We start from the raw sequence: 21965 nt of genomic DNA, 5'->3' as shown, positions 1-21965 counted from the left end.
TATAGCATCCTGTTATATTTGATGGTACTGTGGGAGGCGAATAATGTCCTTTGTGAGATTCTAGCGGCACAGACACTCCCAGAAAATGCAACAGCTGTTGGCTCTTTTGTCATTGGAACTAAAAATCAACCTTGTTATTCATTCAATGCCACAATACTAACCCGAGTAGACAATTTGTCAACTCTAACCACCATTTTCTGTTATGTATACATACCACTGATGGTAACTAGGAGGATTATAAGAGCTTACAAAAATTCTAGCTATGCAGTCACACAATTGTTTTGAGTGATTTAACAATTGGCATCAAAGCACAACTGGAAATAAAAAGTAAACTAAAGGTCAAATATATATTACTGGACCTCCATGTTAAATTAATTGACAGTTCTGGTTAGATCACAAATACTTGAAATTCAAGACTCATGCATCACTGCCCCCAATTCCCTGAAGATATAGTTTTATATAACATAAAAACGAGGATAAAAAATATTTGATCCAAAAGGAAAGGTTACCAACTAATATAAAAATTTTATTGGCTGCCTGCCTCGTCTTCTCAATACATGCTGCGGAAAGGCAATGAAGGTCTACTTGTAAAAGACCACAACTACAGGATCTGGTGATTATTCCATATTCAAACAATATTAAAAGAATTAATCAAGAACACTTTACGACTCGATGCACCTAAAGTGGGAACAATTATTCTGTTTTTCATCGTTTTTTGTGTAGAAGCTTAGTTGAAGCTGCAGGTTTTCATCACACAGTGATTGAGCATCGAATCTGAGTAATATTACTTGCATGGAGCAGATGCCTGACTTGCCTATTCAATTCCATGCTAGCTTACTCTACGCTTCGTCCAATTTATTTTACAAGTCATCTTCATCTTTATCCATTGAAGCAGACAAAAAACTGAAGATAAAGGCATCTAGATCACCTTCAAGAACAGAGTCAGGGTCCGAAACTTCATAGTTAGTGCGCAGATCCTTGACCATGCGGTATGGCTGGAAACAAATTAGGCAAAACAGAATTGAGAGTCAGGACAGCAGACAGCTCAATAACAATTATTCTCACAAAAACAAACTCCTCTAAACCATAACATGTTTATCATTGCTGCATACAGAGAAACTGTGACTATTATATCCAAAAAGAAAAGGTACAGTGGTAAATAAACAGAAGAATGCATACATGGAGAACATAAGAGCGGATCTGGTTGCCCCAACTAATGTCATTCAGAGATTGTGTGTGTTGTGCATTCGCTTGAGCATGACGAACTATCTCAAGCTGATCTAAGCGAGATTGAAGTACAGACATTGCAGAAGCTTTATTTTGATGCTGTGACCTGTTTTTTAAGATTCTTAAGAGTAAATACAAAATGAATAGAAAAGTGTATCATGGAGACTTTTGAGTATAAGGACGGCAACCTTTCATTTTGACAAGAGGCACTTATTCCAGTTGGAATGTGGGTTATCCTCACAGCACTCTCAGTTGTGTTGACGTGCTGACCACCAGCACCCCCAGCTCGCATTCTCTCTACACGGAGATCAGATTCATTAATTTGGAAGTGGGTAGTGGCTCCATCATCGAGGATAGGAATCACAGCAACAGCAGCAAATGAGGTATGCCTGCGCTTTCCACTATCAAATGGAGATATGCGAACCAACCGGTGCACTCCTACCTCTGCTTTTGCATATCCAAATGCATATTCACCATCCACTTTAATTGTTGCTCGCTACAAGAAAAGATCAATATATAAACTACTGAGCAAAAATAAAAAAAGCTGCCGAAAATCTCATACAACCAGGAAAAAGTGCAAACATTCAGCAGCCTCATACGACAGGTCATCCTTTATCACTAGGCAGACGTATGCAATCACTGATAAGCATATTGATATAAAATTCATGACAAAGAATAGTGAGACTGTAAATATATTACAATCGGATAAAGGATGGTGAAACTGAACCTTGATTCCTGCCATTTCACCAGGCATTACATCTACAACTGTAACTCTATATCCCCGATGTTGAGCCCACATTTTGTACATCTGCATGACCATTGATGCCCAGTCCATGCTCTCAGTACCACCAGCACCAGCCTGAACCTATAAACACCGGTACCAAAAGACTGCATGAATTATTGAGAAGAACACCCTTTTTTATTTATTCAGTCACATATATAGCAAACAACTATGAGAAACTTATTACAACAAAGTCCATCACATTTTAAATATAAAGTGGCTCTGTAACTTTTAATAATACGGAAATGTAGGCAGTATAGTTATTTAAGCTGCACATTTGTGGATGAAGTTTACCTCTATAAAGCAAGAACAAGAATCATGCTCCCCAGCTAACAATGCTTCCAACTCTTTCTCTTTTATACTTTTTCTCATACTCGCTAATGCCTTCATGGACTCCTGTCATTAAAAAAATGACACGTGACTTAAATTTATATAGCACTTCATCAGAAAAAATCTTTTAACACAAGATTATTTTCAGAAAACCTTGTATAGAGAATCTTTTTTGCAATAACAATTAAGCTTACAAATCGATTAGAATATGGACCTTCACAAATAAAGCAAGAGAGAACCAGATATAGAACATATAGACACACACACACACTCTGAATTGGGACTAACCCCTCATAAAGTCACATGCTTAAAAACTGCGCCAATCTGTGTGAATTGCGATAACAATTAAGCTTACAAATCGATTAGAATACAGACCTTCACTAATAAAGCAAGAAAGAACCAGATAGAGAACATATAGACACACACACTCTGAATTGGGACTAACCCCTCATAAAGTCACATGCTTAAAAACTGCACCAATCTGTGTGAATTGTGACTCACCCCTCATAAAGTTTCCTCTTTATCCAATGTTTCTTAATTATGTAAGCATACATGTGACGCAGTAAGCATACATGTGACAATTATTCTACATTCCTAGCCATTAAAGTTGTATCAACAGTGCTTCCCCTCTTACATTTACATGTGAAACTCAGTCATTTTACTTCAAAAGAACTCATTTTGTACTGGATTTAGACCAAACATATGTCCAGATGTCCACAAAGTGTCATGCATCGCTGTGTCGCGTGAAAAGTATAATTTGTAATTGTGGACATAAGAACTTGTCAACTGTCAAGTATAGTATACAACAAATATCAAATGTCCACTTCAACTCTCGATTACCAAGTGAAAAATTTCTATTGGTATAGTGATTACAAAAAATTGTGGATTTTGCAAGAGCTCCTATAGTTGAATTAAATAATAATTTGTCCATACGTTAACTGATTTACTGTCAACATACCACATGTAGATTCCACTTGAATGGTGTCATTCTTGATAGTGTTATAGCAGCAGCAATATGACATCATAAGCTGAAGCACACAAGTCTCTCAATGCATCTTAAATTTGGTGTTTTCATTAAAAATGTAACAAAGGCAGTGACTGATATCTGTGGTTAATAGGAGTTTAATCTCCAGATGAATTGATTAACAATGCTATTCTCTACTATCATGCTGATCCTTACAACTGCATGGACTGCAGTAAACTAGATTCTCTGAAATTTTGTCATACTTTATTTTATGTTGGACTTATATAACATTCAATGTGTAACCAATTGCTAGGTCTAAAATTTCTAGTTTTCAATTTTAAGTACAACTAGAAATCACTGTAGGAGCCAGGAGGGTTAAATTATGTTAAATGTGGGATTAGTCAAACTAAGAAAGCTTTTAAGTGGGCTGCAGGTATCATGAAAACAAGACAAATCCCAAGAACTAAACAAGTCCTCTCGACTTTTAGGCATAAGTTTTGTCATGTCCGCCCAGCAACAGCATAATGATGTCAGTACATAGTATCCAGCAGGACAACATGCTTTAGACTTCCAGATATTTAAATGATTTCTTAGTGTAATAGCCTGAGATAGAATTTTCCTCAACTTAATCACGGGGATGTAATTATACAACTTGCCACAGTTCCAAATTGGGATATTTAGATTTGCTTGCATGTTGCATATTAAGTTTATGTGGCTATATGGAACATATGTTCTCCACATATTCTATAATTCTCTAAATATTTGGACTAGGAAGAATATAGCAATTATCAGAAGGGACTTTTAATGTACGCCTTTCTTCTGCTGCTGCATGCCAGTATATGTTGAATCTGTCTAAAAACAATCCCTTGTAAATAATTAATGGCATTAGGGAGGAAGAAGCATCTAAGGCTTTCTCCGAGAAGTACCACTTCTGCTATTACATCAAGTATAGTTTTGATAGACATGGCCATTAGTAGATATTTATTTACTTGCAATAAGTTCTTTTTTATCTAAGTCTAAACTTTTCACATTATATGCACTAGGAACTTTACAAGGACTCCCACTGATTCAATTTCACTTCTTCTAACTTTTTCCGTTGGGAGGAGTGGAGGACAAAGTCCTACTTTGCCAACTACAACTTGTAACCATTCCCTCTCACCAATATGTCTTAGTTTCTGTTTAGTGTTGTCTTAAAATACTATTGTCTATTAATGTCGTATTGTTTTATTTTAAATTCGTCTTCTTTACTTGAGCCTGATAACAACTCTTTTTTAGAATCTTCCTATTACATAAATTTAAAGGTCTTACAAATGTATAGAGAACCTTGGTCCTGATAAATCCAAAATGACTTCAAGCACCCTGATTTTAGTAGACTAAACAGACTTAATGTCTTCGTTATACATATTATAGCTTAAAATCTTAGTAGATCAAATTAGAATAATATAATAAGAAGACAAACTATATTGACAGCCTGCATGAATGCATGTTATAAGATTAGGTTTCAATGAAAGTTCTTCCAAAAAAATATATATAAATAACTCCAACCAGGTGAGCGATTATAACTTTAACACGGAAAAAAACTGACCAATTATAGAACTAAAGATGCTGTGAGACTAATAAAATGGGAAAATCGAGCTAATTGAGAAACATGCCTAGAAAGGAATAATTGAGAGCCCACCGATTCCATGTTTGGATCATTCTCTTCACGAGCAAGCTTTATCATATCAATATGCTCAAACAGTTCCTGCTCATACACCTTTATTGCCTTTACTTTATTAACAAGTGAACCATGCTCACGGTTTATTTTCCCTGCATGTATAGGATCATCCCATAAGTCCGGCTTTTCTAGCTGTGAAGATAATATTGCCAGTCTAACTTCTAGCTTCTTCCACTGAAAACCAAGAAAAAGATAATTTCAAAGTTTATAAATATATAGCCTCGAAGAAATCATGTTATATCAACTCCAAGACTAGAAAAATGAAACTAGTTTTATCAAATAACAATCATGGTTGTTACGTCGGTAAGTCGAGTCGAGTCGACCGGAGTGTCCGGCAAGTCGAGTCGTGACTAGTCGTAGACTGGTCGACACTAGTCGACAAAGTATAAAATTAGTAATTTTATATATATCTACATATTCTACACTTCTACACACAATTGACTGCACAAATAGGATTATAGGAAGCAAAGTAAACTAAGACAGAGATGCAGAATACATACCTGGCCAGCAGAAAACAGTAGGCAGAGAAACAGAATACACATATATGACTGTGTGTATATGAACAAAAAACAAGTGTATTGATTCCATTATCTGTTCTATAAGTGTGTGTATAATTGTGTGTAATATATATTGTTTGACTGTGTGTATATATACATACAACTATTCTGTGTGTATATACATATATGACTCAGTGAGTCTGTGTATATATATGTGTTATGTATGTATATATTAGTGTGGGTACTCTGTTTTTACATATAATAGGGCTTGTAGATAAAAAGAAGGAACCAGTCGGGCTTTTTTTAATACCTTGGGCTGGTTTTTTTTTTGCAAATCTGGGCTTTTTTTTGCAAATCTGGAACCAGTCGGGCGACTGGGTCGACCAGTCGGGTCGACAAGTCGACCCAGTCGACCAGTCATGAACCAGTCGAGCGAAATACTTACAAACAACCAGTCGAGGAGGCCAGTCGACCGTCCTCCACCGACTGCTCGACTAGTCGTCGACTAGTCGAGCGACGTAACAACCATGATAACAATATTACGTAGGAAATGGAAAAACCATGTACATAGATGTAAACAAAATCCATAAAAGAGCATAAATCTCCCTTTACTGCCTATATGATCTGATCAACTGACATTCCTAGCTTGTGTAAGAATGAATTAGCTCTTGTTAATTAGCACATATCAAATGTAAAGCTAATGCATAATCAATGCTTGTATAGGGTTCAAGTGTTGTGCCAAAAAAACTTAACCAAGCGACACATCTGTAATGCATCAGGTTGGTTTTATAAATAATAGTAAGAGTTGGCACTACCTTGGTAAATAGAGTTATTAATTAAAATAGTGGTGTGAAAGTTTGTTAGATATTAAATTAGTTTAAAACTAGTTGAGAAGCCGCGCGTTGCGCCGGCCTATAAAAATTATATTAATGATTTAATATTAATATTTGTAGAATAAAATAATTTTGTGGCTGTCTATAAAAAGTATATTAATGTTTCAAAATTAATATTTGCAGGACAAAATAAATTTATATTATAAAAATCTTGATGTAATACCAATACTAATATATAAAATTGCGAAATTGGACTATAGTTCAAGGTGAAAAAATGGAAATAAATTATACACGTAATTAACAATTTAAAGTATGACGAATCTTAATTTTATTTGTTTTTTTTTTTTGAAAAGTAATCATGTTCTTACATTGTCACCTTCCCCCAATTTTTTTGGATTGATTGTTCACAAAAACATCTAACTTAAATCTGTGAGATAGCGGTCTATTACCAATACTAATATATAAAATTGCAAAATTGGACTATAATTCATGGTGAAAAAATGAAAATAAATTTATACACATAATTAACAATTTAAAGTATGACGAATCTTAATTTTATTTGTTTTTTTTTTGAAAAGTAATCATGTTCTTACATTGTCACCTTCCCCCAATTTTTTTGGATTGATTGTTCACAAAAACATCTAACTTAAATCTGTGAGATAGCGGTCTATAACAATCCTTGCTTGTGACAACCTTTATTTTTTAATACTGTATAAACAACCTTTACTGAAAAGTTGCTTGAACGGAACAAAAGTTGGTTAATCATATAAAAATTAACAACAACAAACATGTCTGATGAACAAAACAAATATTATAAAAGAATAACCAACAAACATACATCACTAATAGTTAACTTATTTATATCAACCATCAATATCATGTCAAGACTATATTCTTTTCCTGTATTTGGATTTGTTGACTCCAATATTGCGGTCTATAACCACATTTGCTTGCAACAACCTTTATTTTTTTAATATCGTATAATCAGATTCTGAAACTTGCTTCTAATATACCTGAAACTAAAAAAGGTAGTTCTAATTTTTGATATTTTTCATCCAAAAATTCCAGAAAATTAGAAAAATAGAACGGAGCGATGTGAGAGGCGCCACCTACACGCCCCTCGCTTCTCCTTCATATAAGTATCTACTATTTCCCATAATTAAATAATCTAAAACAAAATCAGATTAAAACTTTCACGCTACTATATTCCATAAATAATTTGTCTTCCCCATAATTAAATAATTTGAAACAAAATCAGATTAAAACTTTCAAGTTACTCTATTCCATAAAGAATTTGAAACAAAATCAGATTCTGAAACTTGCTTCTAATATACCTGAAACTAAAAAAGGTAGTTCTAATTTTTGATATTTTTCATCCAAAAATTCCAAAAAATTAGAAAAATAGAACGGAGCGATGTGAGAGGCGCCACCTACACGCCCCTCGCTTCTCCTTTATATAAGTATATTGATTTAGCTATAAAGTTGTCATATTAATAATAATACTAATAAATGGAATTTTTTGAATATCTTTATAATAGTTTTTATTAAGTGCTAAGAATTGATTTATTAAAAGGAAAATAGAAAGAAAGAAGAAAAAAAAAAGAGAAAAGAGAAACAAGCATCAGGTGCCGAGTGAGTGAGGACATAGAGAGGGGAGAGGAAAATTAGGGGTTTATTCCCAAAAACAGAGAGAAGGATAGATACAGAGGGAAAACAAAGAACAAGTAGTAATCAAGAATTAGAAAGAATTAAGCACAAAGAAGATAAGGCAGGCAAGTCCTTCCCTCTTTCTTTTAATGGTTTTTTTCGTAGTCTACTCTGTTCTCCCTTGTTTCTGTTGCTTTGATTGTTGGTTTCCAGTAGAGGTTTGTGAACTTCTTCTTATTTCTTTTTAATTTGGTAGCCTTATTGTGAATTATAGTGAGTAGAGCTGTAAACGAACCGAACTGTTCGGTAAGCTCGCTCGGTTCGGTTCGTGTTCGAGTTTGGTAAGCTCGTCCGATAAGCTTACCGAACACGAGTTCGAACAACATTTTCCGTCCGATAAGCTTAACGAACCGAACCGAACTTTTAGGGTGCTCGGTTCGTGTTCGGTTCGTTAAGCTCGTGTTCGTGTTCGGTTCATTATGCTCGTGTTCGTTCGACAATATATAAAAATATTTATAATATTATATGTAAATATAATATATAATATTCATAATTTAGGTAATAATATTATTTTATAATTGTACATTAATTTAAAATTGATATTGTATATGTTGTAAATATATAAATAAAATATTTGAGGTAATTTTTTTATTAAATTAATTTGAAAATAGCCTGAATATTATTTTAAAATATCTATTGTTCGCGAACTGTTCGTGTTTGGTTCGTGTTCGGTTCGGTTCGACATGTTCGTGAACAGTTCGTGTTCGGTTCGGTTCGGTTCGTTACCGAACTCGAGTTCGGACATAAAAATTTGTTCGATAAAATTATCGAACACTGTTCGGTTCGTTAAGATTTTGTTCGAGTTCGGTAAGAGTTCGTCCGAGTTCGGTTCGTTTACAGCTCTAATAGTGAGCTCTATTGAAAGTAAAAAGGGATTTTTGATGTGGTTGAGTAACAAGCATCACTTTGTCTCCACTTTCTTATCCTGATGAGTAAATTGCTAGCTATGTATTGGCTCTTGTGATAAACATAGAAGGTATATAATCTTTTCCACTTGATGGCTTGCGATTATATTTTATGTGGCTAAATGATGGTAATCAGCCACAAATGATGGATTTAGTACATGCATGTTACATAATTGATGGCCACTAGAGCTGATCACTCTAGTAAATGAAGGTTACATGATTGCAGGTATATTTTTGTCTTCATTCGTTGGTTTATTGGTGTGCTTGCCTACTCCTCCTTCCTACAAAATTGAAATATTTCTTGTGTTTATCTTATCGGAATTCGGACTTGCTGGGCATATCAATGCTCATTTTTGTGATGATTTATGATTTTCAAAAAAACACCAGAACTAGAGCAAAAGTACAAGCGGGCTGGGTAGTCTAATATCTTCCTACTTTTGATCATACAATCTGGATGTGTGAAGTGAGCAGATGACTTATGAATTTTGTACCAGGAGGTGTGATAGTTTGTACTAGTTTTAGGCTAGTATTGTATAAAGTTGGCTAGTTAAAATCTTGATTTTGGTAGTTGCTGCTATGTATAGGCTGCAGACCTGGGAACCTCCCCTGATTTGTAAAATCTTGTAATGATCTATCTTGAAGGGTTTTTTTTAGCTTTTATGTTTTTTGTGTTTGTTATGGTTGGAATCAGGCTGTTACAACATCCTTAGAGTAAGGTACAGAGGTTATAAAATGTGAAAGTTGCTCAGTCTTAGAGCATCTCCAATAGGCTTCTTAAAAAAGCTCTTAACTTCAAATTTAAAATATGTCTAGAACTAGCACTTCAATAGGATCCCGGAGGTTCTTTAAGATTTAAAAGCCTCTTCTCTCTCCTCTCTTTAAAAGAATATTTAGATGCTCTTAACTTATTACTTATGAATATAATATTCACTTCCCTCCAATTCCATCTCCAACTTTTCCTTCAAATAAGAATAAAATATAAAATAGGAAGCAAGTACAAAAAGCAGTGTTGGAGTTGTCCCTTTTTTTATGTATTAACTTACTAGGAGCCACATATTTTATTATTTTTTTAAAGAATGATTTATTAGCCTCTTGGAGATGCTCTTAATTCTACTCTTAAGAGTGGAGAGACTGTGTATAATCTTTGGAAAGTATCGAACATAGATTTTTTTATATGTTTTTCTTGCCATCCTAAAATATTATGGAGAGTAAATTTCAAAGTTGTGGCCAAACTTCACCCCGAGTTACCAGAAGTTGACCAAGTTTTGAAATTCTCACAAAGTTGGCCCAGATTTGTCTCTGCTTTTTAAAAGCGTGGCTCCCTTTAAGTCCTTTAAAATTGTGCCGTTAACTTCTATAATTGTGGAGTAAATTTCAGAGTTGTGGCCAAACTTTACACCGAGATACATGAGGCACTGCTAATCTCTTTAGTATTAATCTGCAGCTTCTCCCTTTCTTCTATCCGCTGTTCCATCAGATTTATTTCAGCGGGCAATAATTTGCAGCCGCTTAGCACGCACTCCTGCACTCTATCATTAATAATGTGCCCCACGGATTTTTTTTCTCCCCACCCACCTGAATCTCCATGTTCTGCTGATTCTGCCGTAATGTCTGTGACTCCGCAGAATTCATGTTCAAGCATTATCAAAATTAATAGTATCTTCCATATTCTCTTTCCAGCAGCACCTCAAACATGTTCTGCACCCCTACATTCAGGTTATCTGTAACTGCTGACCCTGTTTACCTCCAGAGCTCCCGAAGTTATCCAAGCTGCTATTACATTGCTTGTCTTTTATAATCACACCTTTCTTAACAGAATGAAACTGAAACTTTGCAGATTTACCATTTCTTTTCGCCTGCTGATCAGTCCCTCTAGGGTCCACCATTTTCTCCTTAACCTTCCATTGCACTACAGTAAAACCATCCTCCTGATCCTTATTATCTTGACCCCCTCTACTATTCTCCTTAAGCATGTATTGTTCTTGATATATCAGACCTGCCAGAATAGGACAAACATGAATCGAGTGTCCGAATTTCGAACATTTAGTGCACCAGATTGGACGCCACGGGTATTCCACCCTCAAACACACCTCAACAGGACTTTTACCTTCTTCATTAAGAATGAATACAAATAAATTATTCGGTAACTCACACTTTGCATCAACCTCAACAAGTGATTTAGTGGAGCGCCGTCCACTTGCATCTCTACACATTTTCTCAGCCGTTCACTGGAGTTGAGAAGCTTTTGGTGTGTGTAATATTCCGAATAAATAAGTATATGAGCTTGTACTGTAGTTTGCCAACTTCCTGTAACTCGGTGTAAAGTTTGGCCACGACTCTGAAATTTACTCCACAATTATAAAAGTTAACGGCACAATTTTAGCGGGACTTAACGGGAGCCACACGTTTAAAAAGCGGAGACAGATCTGGGCCAACTGTTTGAGAATTTCAAAACTTGGCCAACTTCCTGTAACTCGGTGTAAAGTTTGGCCACAACTCTGAAATTTACTCTATTACAAATTAACTAAACCGACATTGCTTTCTTAAACATTTTACACCCAAAAGGCACAGAATACTACATTGTTGAACTTTGGTCGCAAATTTTGTGTGCTTTTACTGTCAAACTAGCGATATCTACACAGAGGTACTATTATTCGATAAATATAAGTATGACACCGAAATTCTGGAACATATTGCATTCAAGGCACCAAAACAAATTCTACTGCAAACATAGAAAAGAGACTATTACCTTTAATCTTTTCTTGATAAGATGAATGGATTGAGCAATAGAAGAAGCATGGCTCTTCCAATCACTCACACTCTCTTCAACAATGGGCCATTGTTTAGCAATAATTCCTTCAACAGTAAGCCCATCAGAGCTTGATAGCTCAACAGCAGCCCCAGACCCAAAAAAACGCTCACTTGGACCAAAAGATGAAATCTTTAAATAATTAGCAGAAAATAAAACTGACCCCCTACATCTTTTCCAAAAAGAATGATACCCAGAAGCTTGAATTGTGTTTTTAAGATGTGAACTGCAGAAATGGTGACATTGGGATTTGAAACTAGGGTTTTGAAAATGAATTGATGAAGATGATGATATTAGTCTTCTGAATGATCTTTTTAGTATGAGATATGACATGATAATATTGCTAATTGATTGATTGTTTTCGTGGGTGAAAGAAAGAGCTTTGAACTCATGCTCTACAAAAGGGTTTAACAAAAAGTTTGGATTAGTCTGCTTAAACCCACGGCTTCAATTTGATGACAAACCGGAATTACCGGGATGCAACGCACCGGTTCGAGCGTAAATTAAAATACATAAATATTAAATACTAAGAATCATTTTTCTGAAAAAAGATAAATAATATCAATATATATACCTACTCAAAATGGTTAATATAAAATATCAAATAAAATAGTTTCAAAAAAATATCAAATAAAATAATTTCTACACAAACTTCAAGATTTAGAAATCAAAGTTTTTTTTTGCCAGAAGAGATTTTAATTTTAATAATCTGAATAATAAAATAAAACAAGTTAGAGCAATATTCAATGGATGATTACAATTGGTTATATGAACTTGTAACACATTCCATTAAATTTGTTAAAGATGTAAAACAGTTTGTTTAAATTGAATTACTGTATTTTGAAAATGATATTTTATTATTATTTTAATTTGTTATAAATAAAATAGTTTTAATATAATAATAAATGATGTGAAATATGACTTGAAAAATTTTGAGATTAGTTAAATATGTGTTGGTCTCGTTTATCACAATTCGAAGTAATAATACATCAAATATTACGTCACAGAATATAGTCTCTAATACCACTTTATGACATTAAGACTTTTAATGTTTATATTTAAAAAAAATATACTACATCACACGTTTCCCGTTTTCTAGCCCAAATTTATAAAAAAATGCCTCAAATTCTAAAAATCCTAACATGAGATTATATAACTTGCTTCCTAATGATACCTTATCTGATGTCTAAAACCCAATCCCATGTAATATCCTCACTTTTTATTACAACACATATGGTATTCTCTTCATCATAAACTTAAACGGCATGATGTAGTGTTTTATTATGATATTCGGGATTATATTTTTAAATTTTGATATTTAGTATATTTCAAATTCAGATTGTGAAGTTTGAGAATTTTTTTTATTAAATATAGTCAATATAAAATATGTTGGCAATATTTTTAGATAATGATGATATATGTTTAGAGTAAACAAAATTTTATATAATATGAATAATTTTGAATTATAATTACTTATTTTTCTTAATAATTTTTATCATTTAGTTAGTTTGATATAGGCAGTATCAACGATATTTTGTTTTTACACTTATTTTGATATTGTTCGAGATTCAAAAATCCCGGCCCCATTCCCCTTTCACATATATTTATTCATTTTTCTTTTATTAAAGATTTCAATTTGCACGTGAAGTTCTCACTTATCTATTTTTCAAAAATTTCAAGAGATAGTGTTTTCGGCTTAAACTATTTTTCCATTCATTGAATTTTATATCCTATTGTTTTTTCCCATAATATTTGAATAATTTATATTATTTTCTCAAACATCACTCATTTTATTTATTCACTGCACAGGTAACCTTGCTTCACACACTTCCGGTTGATGTTAGGCCTGTCAATGGAGCGAAAATCCGATCCGATCCGATCCGATCCGAGGTCATTTTAGCGGATATGGATTTAAGGAAAAAAAATCCGATCCGATTAAAAAAATCCGATAATAAATGGATTGGATATGGATTTAGTATGATCCGATCCGTTTATAACCCGATCCGGTTAATTCTATATGAGAGAGAGATATATATAATATAATCTAAATATATATTATATATTATGTAATAATATATTATATTCTTAATAAGTATTTACAACCTGAGACTAATATGTGTCAAGTTAATGTATTAGCTGAGTTTATGCTTCCCTCAAAAGTTCCCGTCAGTAGGAATTGTGTCTGGTGTACATAGAAATGTGACAGTGGTTCAGTAACATTTATGCTTGGTGCCTGGTGGTCTAATATTCTGAGACAAAACTTGAACTCCTTCTATATGTTTATGTTTTTCACCTTAAACAATCAGTCTCACTATTATGATAAACGAGTTACCAGACTACCAAAGCTTTTAAATCTTAGTCAAAAAAAAAATCATAAAAGTTAAATGGATCCGGATATCCGATCCGTGATCCGTGATCCTAACGAATATGGATATGGATCGACCTATAAAAAATCCAGTCCCGATCCGATCCGAATCCGAATCTGGTAAAATAAATGAATATGGATATGGATTTAGGCTGATCCGATCCGAACCCGATCCATTGACAGGCCTAGTTGATGTGATGCACTAAACATTTATATTTATAGCTAAGTAGTTGTCCTGGTCCTCGCTTAAGTTGGAGGAGCAAATCCGATAATGTCTTAGATCAAAATTTAAAATTAAAATTTGAAACTGTGTCTTAATTTTGAAATATCATTATGTGTGTTTTAAATCATTATTCATCAATAAAAAAAATTATAATAAATACTTATTTTAAAATATACCCGGGGGGAAAGAGGACAGATGAAATACAAGTTAAACAATTTTTACTTAATATCGTACATGTCCAATTTAACAAACAATTTTAATCTATTGTTGAATACGCTCTCTAGTTAGTCTACCTATCTCGTTGAACCATTTTAGTTAACGTCTTAAAAATGCTCTTACACTTTAATCGAAAAATAGACATTTTATAGAGAAAATGCCCTAAATAACTAAAATTTCAGTACCACGTGACCAAAATACTGAGACTCTGTAACACTGTCCTTTTTACCCACTGCCACACGCATTTTGTGAATGCGCATACTAGGTCTAGTGATTCATCTTTGACCTGGCATATCTGGCAAAACAAATGCACGATTGAACATCAAAAAAGATTGGGTTACAAAGAAAAAGGGGTTAGGCTATGTGTATTTATCACTATTTTGGCTTATGTCGTTGAACTGGTTTACGCGCGGCGAGGAAGTTGGCTTTGTCACAGTGATGTGCGGAAAGTTACAGGCGACAAATTGCAGATCAAGGGGATTGAGATAAGGACATGGTGTAGATGGGTTTGCTGGAAACGACTTGTGCAAACAGAAGTAAAGTAGTAATAGCATACGCATATGGTGTAGGCGTGTTTGAAGTATTTGCACATCCGGCCGATAGTTGGGAATATATATGTAAAAGAGTTCGGCAGGGAAATGTAAAACCATTTGTGGAGGAAGCTGTCTTGAAAGTTTCAAGTTGGGGTTTCCGCCTCTCAGAGCTCAAAGTACAGAAGAAGTGAAAGGGAAGAGGCATCATCTTTTGGATTACGTCGAAGTACAGTTGAGTTGTGTAGTTGCAGGTAAACTTCTGACACTCGCATGTCAGAGATGCGTAATTGACATATACACATGTTTAAAATGCGCGTTTAATTAGGTATTTAGGACACCAGTTCCATCGGTCGTTATTTTGGGCACCCTTTTTATAAATATAGTTAAATAGGGCCTTCACCCCATTTTATATCTCTAATTAATTATTTATTATATTTGAAACGAATAATGTTATGTACCCTAAAATTTGTTCCAAATCATTTTACCAAAAAATGTGGTACACGTATGATCATTTTAATTACATGTGCATACAAGGGATACCATTGCTACAAGTGTGAGAAAAACCAATCATACATCGTCACTTGAATTTGGGAAAAAATAATCTGAGAACACTTTTGAGATTTGTAGCATTTTTCATTTGAAATAGTCTGCTAAATTAAATAAATATTGTATATAAGCGTTCCCTTTTTAGAAAAAAATAAATTGCAATATGTTTCATGACTTGTTCTCGCATGCAGCATGTGCAATTTGTAATATTTTGTGAGATCGTTTATCCCAATCATTTTAACTTCGATGATAATCCACAACGGCCCTACAAATGATACAATTCTCCCATTGTTTATATCCCACCTAATGAACTCGTTTCTTCCCATTAACAAGTTGTGTTTTATAAATCAACGCATTTGTAAGTTGTTTTGAATTTTAGGAACTTGCTTATTGTCTACGTTAGTAATTGTCAAATTTGTGTATTACACACTTTCTACTAAATGATAAATTATTTGAAAAAAATCATATTTAATAATATTATATTGAACAAGAAAAACAGAAGAGCTAGAAAAATAATTTTTTTAAAAATATCCAAATTATATTTTTTTAATATAAAAAACGGCGCATCATCATATCTTGTTTCTACCAGGAAAAACAAGGACTTGCAATCTCATTCAATTTAATATTATTTATGTAAGTAATTTTGGACAAAAATATTTTTATAATTCTCTCAAAGATATTTACGGATATATATAAATCTTCTGGATTTAGACAAAGAAAACAATAAGAAATTCTTTTTAAGGAAAAGAGAAGAAAATAAAGGTTAAAGACGGAATATTCCATATATATCTCAACCCAAAGCTAAACCCAACAACCAATCCACGTAAACAGCGTGACACCAATGACAAAGAAATTGCACGTGTCAAACTTCCATTCGTCCACTTCATCGCCGGCTTCCACGTCAGACTTCAACCCTTGTGAAATTACCTAACCACCCCTAGCGTAAACCCCAATGAAACAGATCGGTGACACGATACACACACCACTATAAATATACTGCACACACACACTCACTCTCTCAGGTCACGATACTTATCATCTAGCTATGGCGACTCGATTAAACCCTAGCTTTCTCTCTCTAGCTTTTCTCTCTCTTCTCGCGATCGCCTCTGCCAAGGTCTTCTTCGAGGAACGCTTTGAAGGTATATACATAGAGACTGTTTGTATCTACTGTTTTGTGCTTTTTTGAATTATGAGGTTGATTTTAAGTTTTTTTGAAGGATCGGAGTCGAATGTGATTATATACGTGTTGAGATCTGTATGTTTATGTTGTTTTTCTTTGTTTTTGCGGTTAAATTGAGTGTGATTAGTGGTTTGGTGACCTAGATCTGTGAATTAGGTTGTGTTGAGTGATTTAATTAGCTGAAAAGTTGCGATTTAGCTGAATGTATGTGTGTTTGATTGTTTTTTATGCGATCGTTTTTTTCGTAACTTTAGTCTATTTAGAGGCTACATTTTAGTGTTAGAGACTGTTTTATTTGTGATGAGGATAATGATGGACGTGTTGGATGATCGTTTTAGAAATGTTACTAAAATAGTCAAAAAATGGTTTTGTATACATGATGTTTGGATAGGGACAGTTTGATCTGTCCTCGGAATGTTAAATGACATTGTGTATTTACTGTAGCTGACCTTATGTTGATTACCAGAAACATGTAATGCATTTCTGTTTAGTTTTCTGAGGTTTACTAACAGAAATGTAAAAGAGAAACTTGTGTTTTATTTTATCAATTAATGATGGAATCATATAGGAAACAAGGCAGTATTTGTCAGGCGTGAATTGTAGTTTTTATTAATTTATTACTATAGATTTGATGACATTGGCATGCTCACTGACTAAAACCTCGAGGCCTAGGTCTTATCATTGACAAATATGTTATTTCTTGTTTGCTGGTATAACAGTATTAGTTCACTAGTGATTAAATTTGTTGTTACACTTGAAGTCTTAAGAATGTGTTAGCTTGTTGTGTTTAATTTCCCATTGTAATTTTCGTTATGATCCTTATTTGTTTTAATTTTTTAATCTTAGTTTTCTAATTAAATATTTGGTCATGTGTTACTTCAGATGGATGGGAGGATAGGTGGGTTAAATCGGACTGGAAGAAAGATGATAACATGGCAGGGGAGTGGAATTACACTTCTGGTAAATGGAATGGGGACTCTAACGACAAAGGTAGCCAATTTATATCATTTGCATAGCCTGTATTAATTCTGATATCATTTAGAATAAGCTTAACTCGGATGTTATACAGTTTAGATTTGAGAAATTGATGGGAATATTCCATTGGGTTGTCAGGTATCCAAACTAGTGAAGACTACAGGTTTTATGCTATATCAGCTGAGTTTCCCGAATTCAGCAACAAAGACCAGACCTTAGTTTTTCAGTTTTTGGTCAAGCATGAACAAAAGCTTGACTGTGGTGGTGGCTACATGAAGTTGCTTAGTGGGGAAGTGGATCAAAAGAAATTTGGCGGTGATACCCCATACAGGTGATGCTTTACTTAATGTCATTTACGCCTATAATTGTACTTTTGTTATTCACTGTGGGTGAAGGCTGGGTTACTGATTGTATTTTATATGTTTCTTTATGCAGTATCATGTTTGGACCTGATATCTGTGGATATAGCACCAAGAAAGTACATGCCATCCTTACATACAATGACACAAATCACTTGATTAAGAAGGATGTTCCTTGTGAAACTGACCAGCTGTCTCATGTATATACCTTCATCCTTCGTCCTGATGCTACCTACAGCATTCTCATTGATAATGTGGAAAAGCAGACTGGAAGTTTGTACTCTGACTGGGATCTCCTTCCACCAAAGAAAATTAAGGATCCCGAGGCGAAAAAGGTAACTTCTTCTGTTTTACCCTGTATATGTTTTATTTTCAGTTGTAGTTTCGGCACTCTGCTGATAATATTGAACCTCCCGCCCCATTATTCTGACAGCCTGAAGACTGGGATGACAAAGAATTCATCCCTGATCCTGAAGATAAGAAACCAGAGGTACAGGCTTTCATTCTCTTTATGTAAATACATGTTGAAAGTTTCTGAACATATGATTTGATATGCTTATACCTCAGATATGATTCAGTAAAGTTAATGCATGTCTTATTATACAGGGTTATGATGACATTCCCAAGGAGATACAAGATGCTGATGCCAAGAAGGTAACATTTAATTTTCGCAGATTCTCTGTCAGCACAGTCTGAGAACTCCAGCAGATTCTAACTGGTTTAATATGTTTTTTTAACTTCAGCCAGAGGACTGGGATGATGAGGAAGATGGTGAGTGGACACCACCAACAGTCCCAAATCCCGAGTACAAGGGTCCATGGACACCCAAGGTCTGTCAGTTTTACATACGTTTGTCCAACTATATTTAAGAAGCATGAGCTCAATATTTATTAGACTATATTTATGTGCAGAAAATTAAGAATCCAGCCTACAAAGGAAAGTGGAAGGCACCTATGATTGACAACCCAGGTTCTTGTCATACAATTTGCTTTGATCACATAACCTTAAAAAATTCTATGTAGTAACAGACTAACACTGTATGTTCCTCTCATATGTAGACTTTAAGGATGACCCAGAGATCTATGTTTTCCCAAAGCTAAAGTATGTTGGCATTGAATTGTGGCAGGTAATTGTTTTTCTCCATGCTTGGTGCAAACAGTAAAATTTTCTCCATCGATAAAATCATGACTAATTGTATTTTTACTCATGTCTAACAGGTGAAATCTGGAACCCTCTTTGACAATGTCTTGATCTGTGACGATGCGGACTATGCTAAGAAGGTGGCTGAAGAAACATGGGGCAAGAACAAAGATGTATGATAGTTTTTCCTGTTAACGTTATGCTTAACCACTGTAATATGGTTGCTTAATAATTTGCTTTATTCACTGATTTTGCAGGCTGAGAAAGCAGCATTTGAGGAGGCAGAAAAGAAGAAAGAGGCTGAGGTACTACTATCTTCTTTCAATTTTAAAGGAAATAATACATTAATGTTTGTGAAAGTTAAAATCTCACACCCTTGGTTTCTTTTCCCATTGAATAATTGTTTATGTATTAAAATATTGTCTTTAGATAGATAACATGTTTTAGACATGGAAAACTTGAGAAAAACTAACTCTAATCGTTTTTGTATTCAGGAATCAAAGGACGATCCAATTGATTCTGATGTAAGCATTTGAAACTTTTCTCTATACAAGTCTCCTCTAAGCCGAGACTTAACTGCTTTGGATCCATTTTACAGGCTGAAGATGAAGGAGATGCTGAGGATTCTGATGATGGTGAAACAGACAAGGAAGATCATGAAGATGACAACGTTGCTGAAGCGGATTCTGAACCCAAGGTAAAAGTGGTCAAGTGCTGAATAATATAAAGCACATTGAATTAGCAATTGCAAAAAAATTAAATAGTTTCATATAAACCAGATTAACCTACACCATCTTATCAAATATCATCATATTTTTGCAGGATGAGCTATAGCTGTTCAACAGAGCCGTGCTCACTTGACTATTTGAGATAGGTGTTTGCTTCGGTGAAGGTGTTTTTAAATTTATTTTAGAAATCGGCCTAGCATAAGCTTTTCGTGTAGTAAATGAAACAATCTGAGGCAGAACTGAAAGACAAACTTATCTATTCATACTTGATAGACTTGCCCTTGTTCAACTTCTTATATTTAACAGTTTGTGATAGCTTAATGCTGATACACCGGATTTTGAACTTCATTTACTTTACGTTGGCTATTCGAAAATTTTAATACTCCCTCCGTGTTTCAAAATGTATGACTAGCTTTGACATTTTTCAACTAGTTTAAAATCCTTTGACTATGTACTTATATTTATTATTTTTAAAATTTTATTTTTTAAATAAAAGTATATAGCCAAAATTTTAAAGTATAATTTTTTTTAAAAGAAATGATGATTCTAAGTGCTTGGTCAAAATATTTTGAAATGTGTGTAAAAAGTCAAAGCGTTATACATTTTGAAACAGAGGGAGTAGTGTTTAAACTGTTTCAACTAAAGTTAGCCCATATATCTTGCCTGCCTTTTTATTACCTAAATAATTGGTTAACTGATTTTAACGGGTGTCGTGAACATAAATATGCAAACACTGCCAGCGTTGAAGTAAATTTGGTATAATAGTTTTTGTACTTTTATACTCAGTAATTTAGTAACGTGTACATTCCATCCAATTCTTTGTATCGGGAATAATGTGGCGGAGATCAGAAAAATGTGTAAAATAAATAAAATTAATATTTATTTAAGAGTTATATGCAATTGGCACCCCTTATGTTTGGATATAATGCACATTGCACCTAATAGTTTTGGAAAATACACTTTGCAGCCCCAGACTTTTAACCCGTAGACACTTTGCACCCTTTTCGTTAATTTCTGCCGTTACCGTTAACTTTTGCAGGGGCATTTTGGGAAATTTAATTATATTTAATTAAAATAAGACCTTTATTTAAATTTTCTGACCATCTAAACGATTTTTTTGGAAAAACTTAAAGAACGAAATTTGTAGAGAATAAAAAAATCTTCTTAAAACTATAAGGTTCAAAATTTTTGTAATTCTTTTTATAATTATTCTAAAAAAATTCAAAAATTGGAAATCTTGTAAAAATGAACAATCGTTTTTAAATAATTATTTAAATTTTGAACCTTATTGTTCTAAAAAGATCTTTTTATTCTCTACAACTTTCGTTCTTTAAATTTTTCCGAAAAATATCGTTTAGATGGTCAGAAAATTTAATTAAAGGTCTGATTTTAATTAAATATAATTAGATTTCCCAAAATGCCCCTGCAAAAGTTAACGAAAAGGGTGCAAAATGTCTACGGGTTAAAAGTCTGGGGCTGCAAAGTGTATTTTCCAAAACTATTAGGTGCAATATGCATTATGTCCAAACATAAGGGGTGCCAATTGCATATAACTCTTTATTTAATAAACTGTGATCAGTAGATGGAAGCAGTGGCTTTTTTCCCGAAGCAGTAGTGAATGCTTTTAATTTTTGTATTATGAAAATAGCGGGAAAACTAAAACCGGACAAAGTTAAAATCGAATACGGGAATAAAAAATCAAAATTACGAAATAGTGAATAAAACACGGCACAAACTGGAAAAAAATAGCAGTAAGAACTTCAAGAACTTCAAACTTCAAGTAGCCAGCATCATATTATGGTAGCTTGATTCCACATTACAGTCAACAAATTTAAAAAGTGGAGCATAGTGGTAAATAAAAGCCAAATTCAAAAAAGGTAGCATACTGGTAAACCTAAAAACCGAATAGCACGCTAAAATTATTTTG

The 21965-nt window shown here is 33.8% G+C and overlaps 2 protein-coding genes across 2 annotated transcripts; one reads left to right on the top strand and one right to left on the bottom strand.

Annotated features, from left to right (window-relative positions):
- Positions 1-708: 708 nt before the first annotated feature.
- Positions 709-12199, bottom strand: LOC108193307 (peptide chain release factor PrfB2, chloroplastic). The gene is made up of 7 exons (XM_017359909.2): positions 11711-12199; positions 4981-5193; positions 2303-2404; positions 1955-2092; positions 1416-1723; positions 1180-1333; positions 709-995 (listed from the first exon to the last, which is right to left on the bottom strand). The coding sequence occupies exons 1-7, from the start codon at positions 12101-12103 to the stop codon at positions 861-863; spliced, it is 1443 nt and encodes a 480-aa protein (XP_017215398.1). The 5' UTR covers positions 12104-12199; the 3' UTR covers positions 709-860.
- A 4435-nt stretch (positions 12200-16634) lies between these two features.
- LOC108196701 (calreticulin) lies at positions 16635-20386 on the top strand. The gene is made up of 14 exons (XM_017364104.2): positions 16635-16795; positions 17719-17826; positions 17950-18142; positions 18247-18505; positions 18604-18660; positions 18777-18824; positions 18914-19000; positions 19082-19139; positions 19229-19296; positions 19388-19483; positions 19568-19615; positions 19805-19834; positions 19909-20007; positions 20133-20386. The coding sequence occupies exons 1-14, from the start codon at positions 16699-16701 to the stop codon at positions 20142-20144; spliced, it is 1260 nt and encodes a 419-aa protein (XP_017219593.1). The 5' UTR covers positions 16635-16698; the 3' UTR covers positions 20145-20386.
- The last annotated feature ends 1579 nt before the right edge of the window (positions 20387-21965 follow it).

Source organism: Daucus carota, chromosome 7 (genome assembly GCF_001625215.2).
Source record: "Daucus carota subsp. sativus chromosome 7, DH1 v3.0, whole genome shotgun sequence".
NCBI classification, from domain to species: Eukaryota; Viridiplantae; Streptophyta; class Magnoliopsida; order Apiales; family Apiaceae; genus Daucus; species Daucus carota.
The sequence above is the reverse complement of the archived record's forward strand: the minus strand, read 5'-3'. Positions and strand labels throughout refer to the sequence as shown.

What these genes read in the sequence shown, in the direction of transcription:
- LOC108193307 (XM_017359909.2), bottom strand. Translation starts at nt 12,103, where the DNA reads ATGTCATATCTCATACTAAAAAGATCATTCAGAAGACTAATATCATCA. An exon ending in GTGAAATGGCAGGAATCAAG is followed by an intron (nt 1,724 to 1,954) that starts GTTCAGTTTCAC and finishes CTTTTCTTGTAG; the next exon opens with CGAGCAACAATTAAAGTGGA. An exon ending in TCCGCTCTTATGTTCTCCAT is followed by an intron (nt 996 to 1,179) that starts GTATGCATTCTT and finishes ATTTGTTTCCAG; the next exon opens with CCATACCGCATGGTCAAGGA.
- LOC108196701 (XM_017364104.2), top strand. Translation starts at nt 16,699, where the DNA reads ATGGCGACTCGATTAAACCCTAGCTTTCTCTCTCTAGCTTTTCTCTCT. An exon ending in AGGATCCCGAGGCGAAAAAG is followed by an intron (nt 18,506 to 18,603) that starts GTAACTTCTTCT and finishes TTATTCTGACAG; the next exon opens with CCTGAAGACTGGGATGACAA. An exon ending in AAGATGCTGATGCCAAGAAG is followed by an intron (nt 18,825 to 18,913) that starts GTAACATTTAAT and finishes TTTTAACTTCAG; the next exon opens with CCAGAGGACTGGGATGATGA.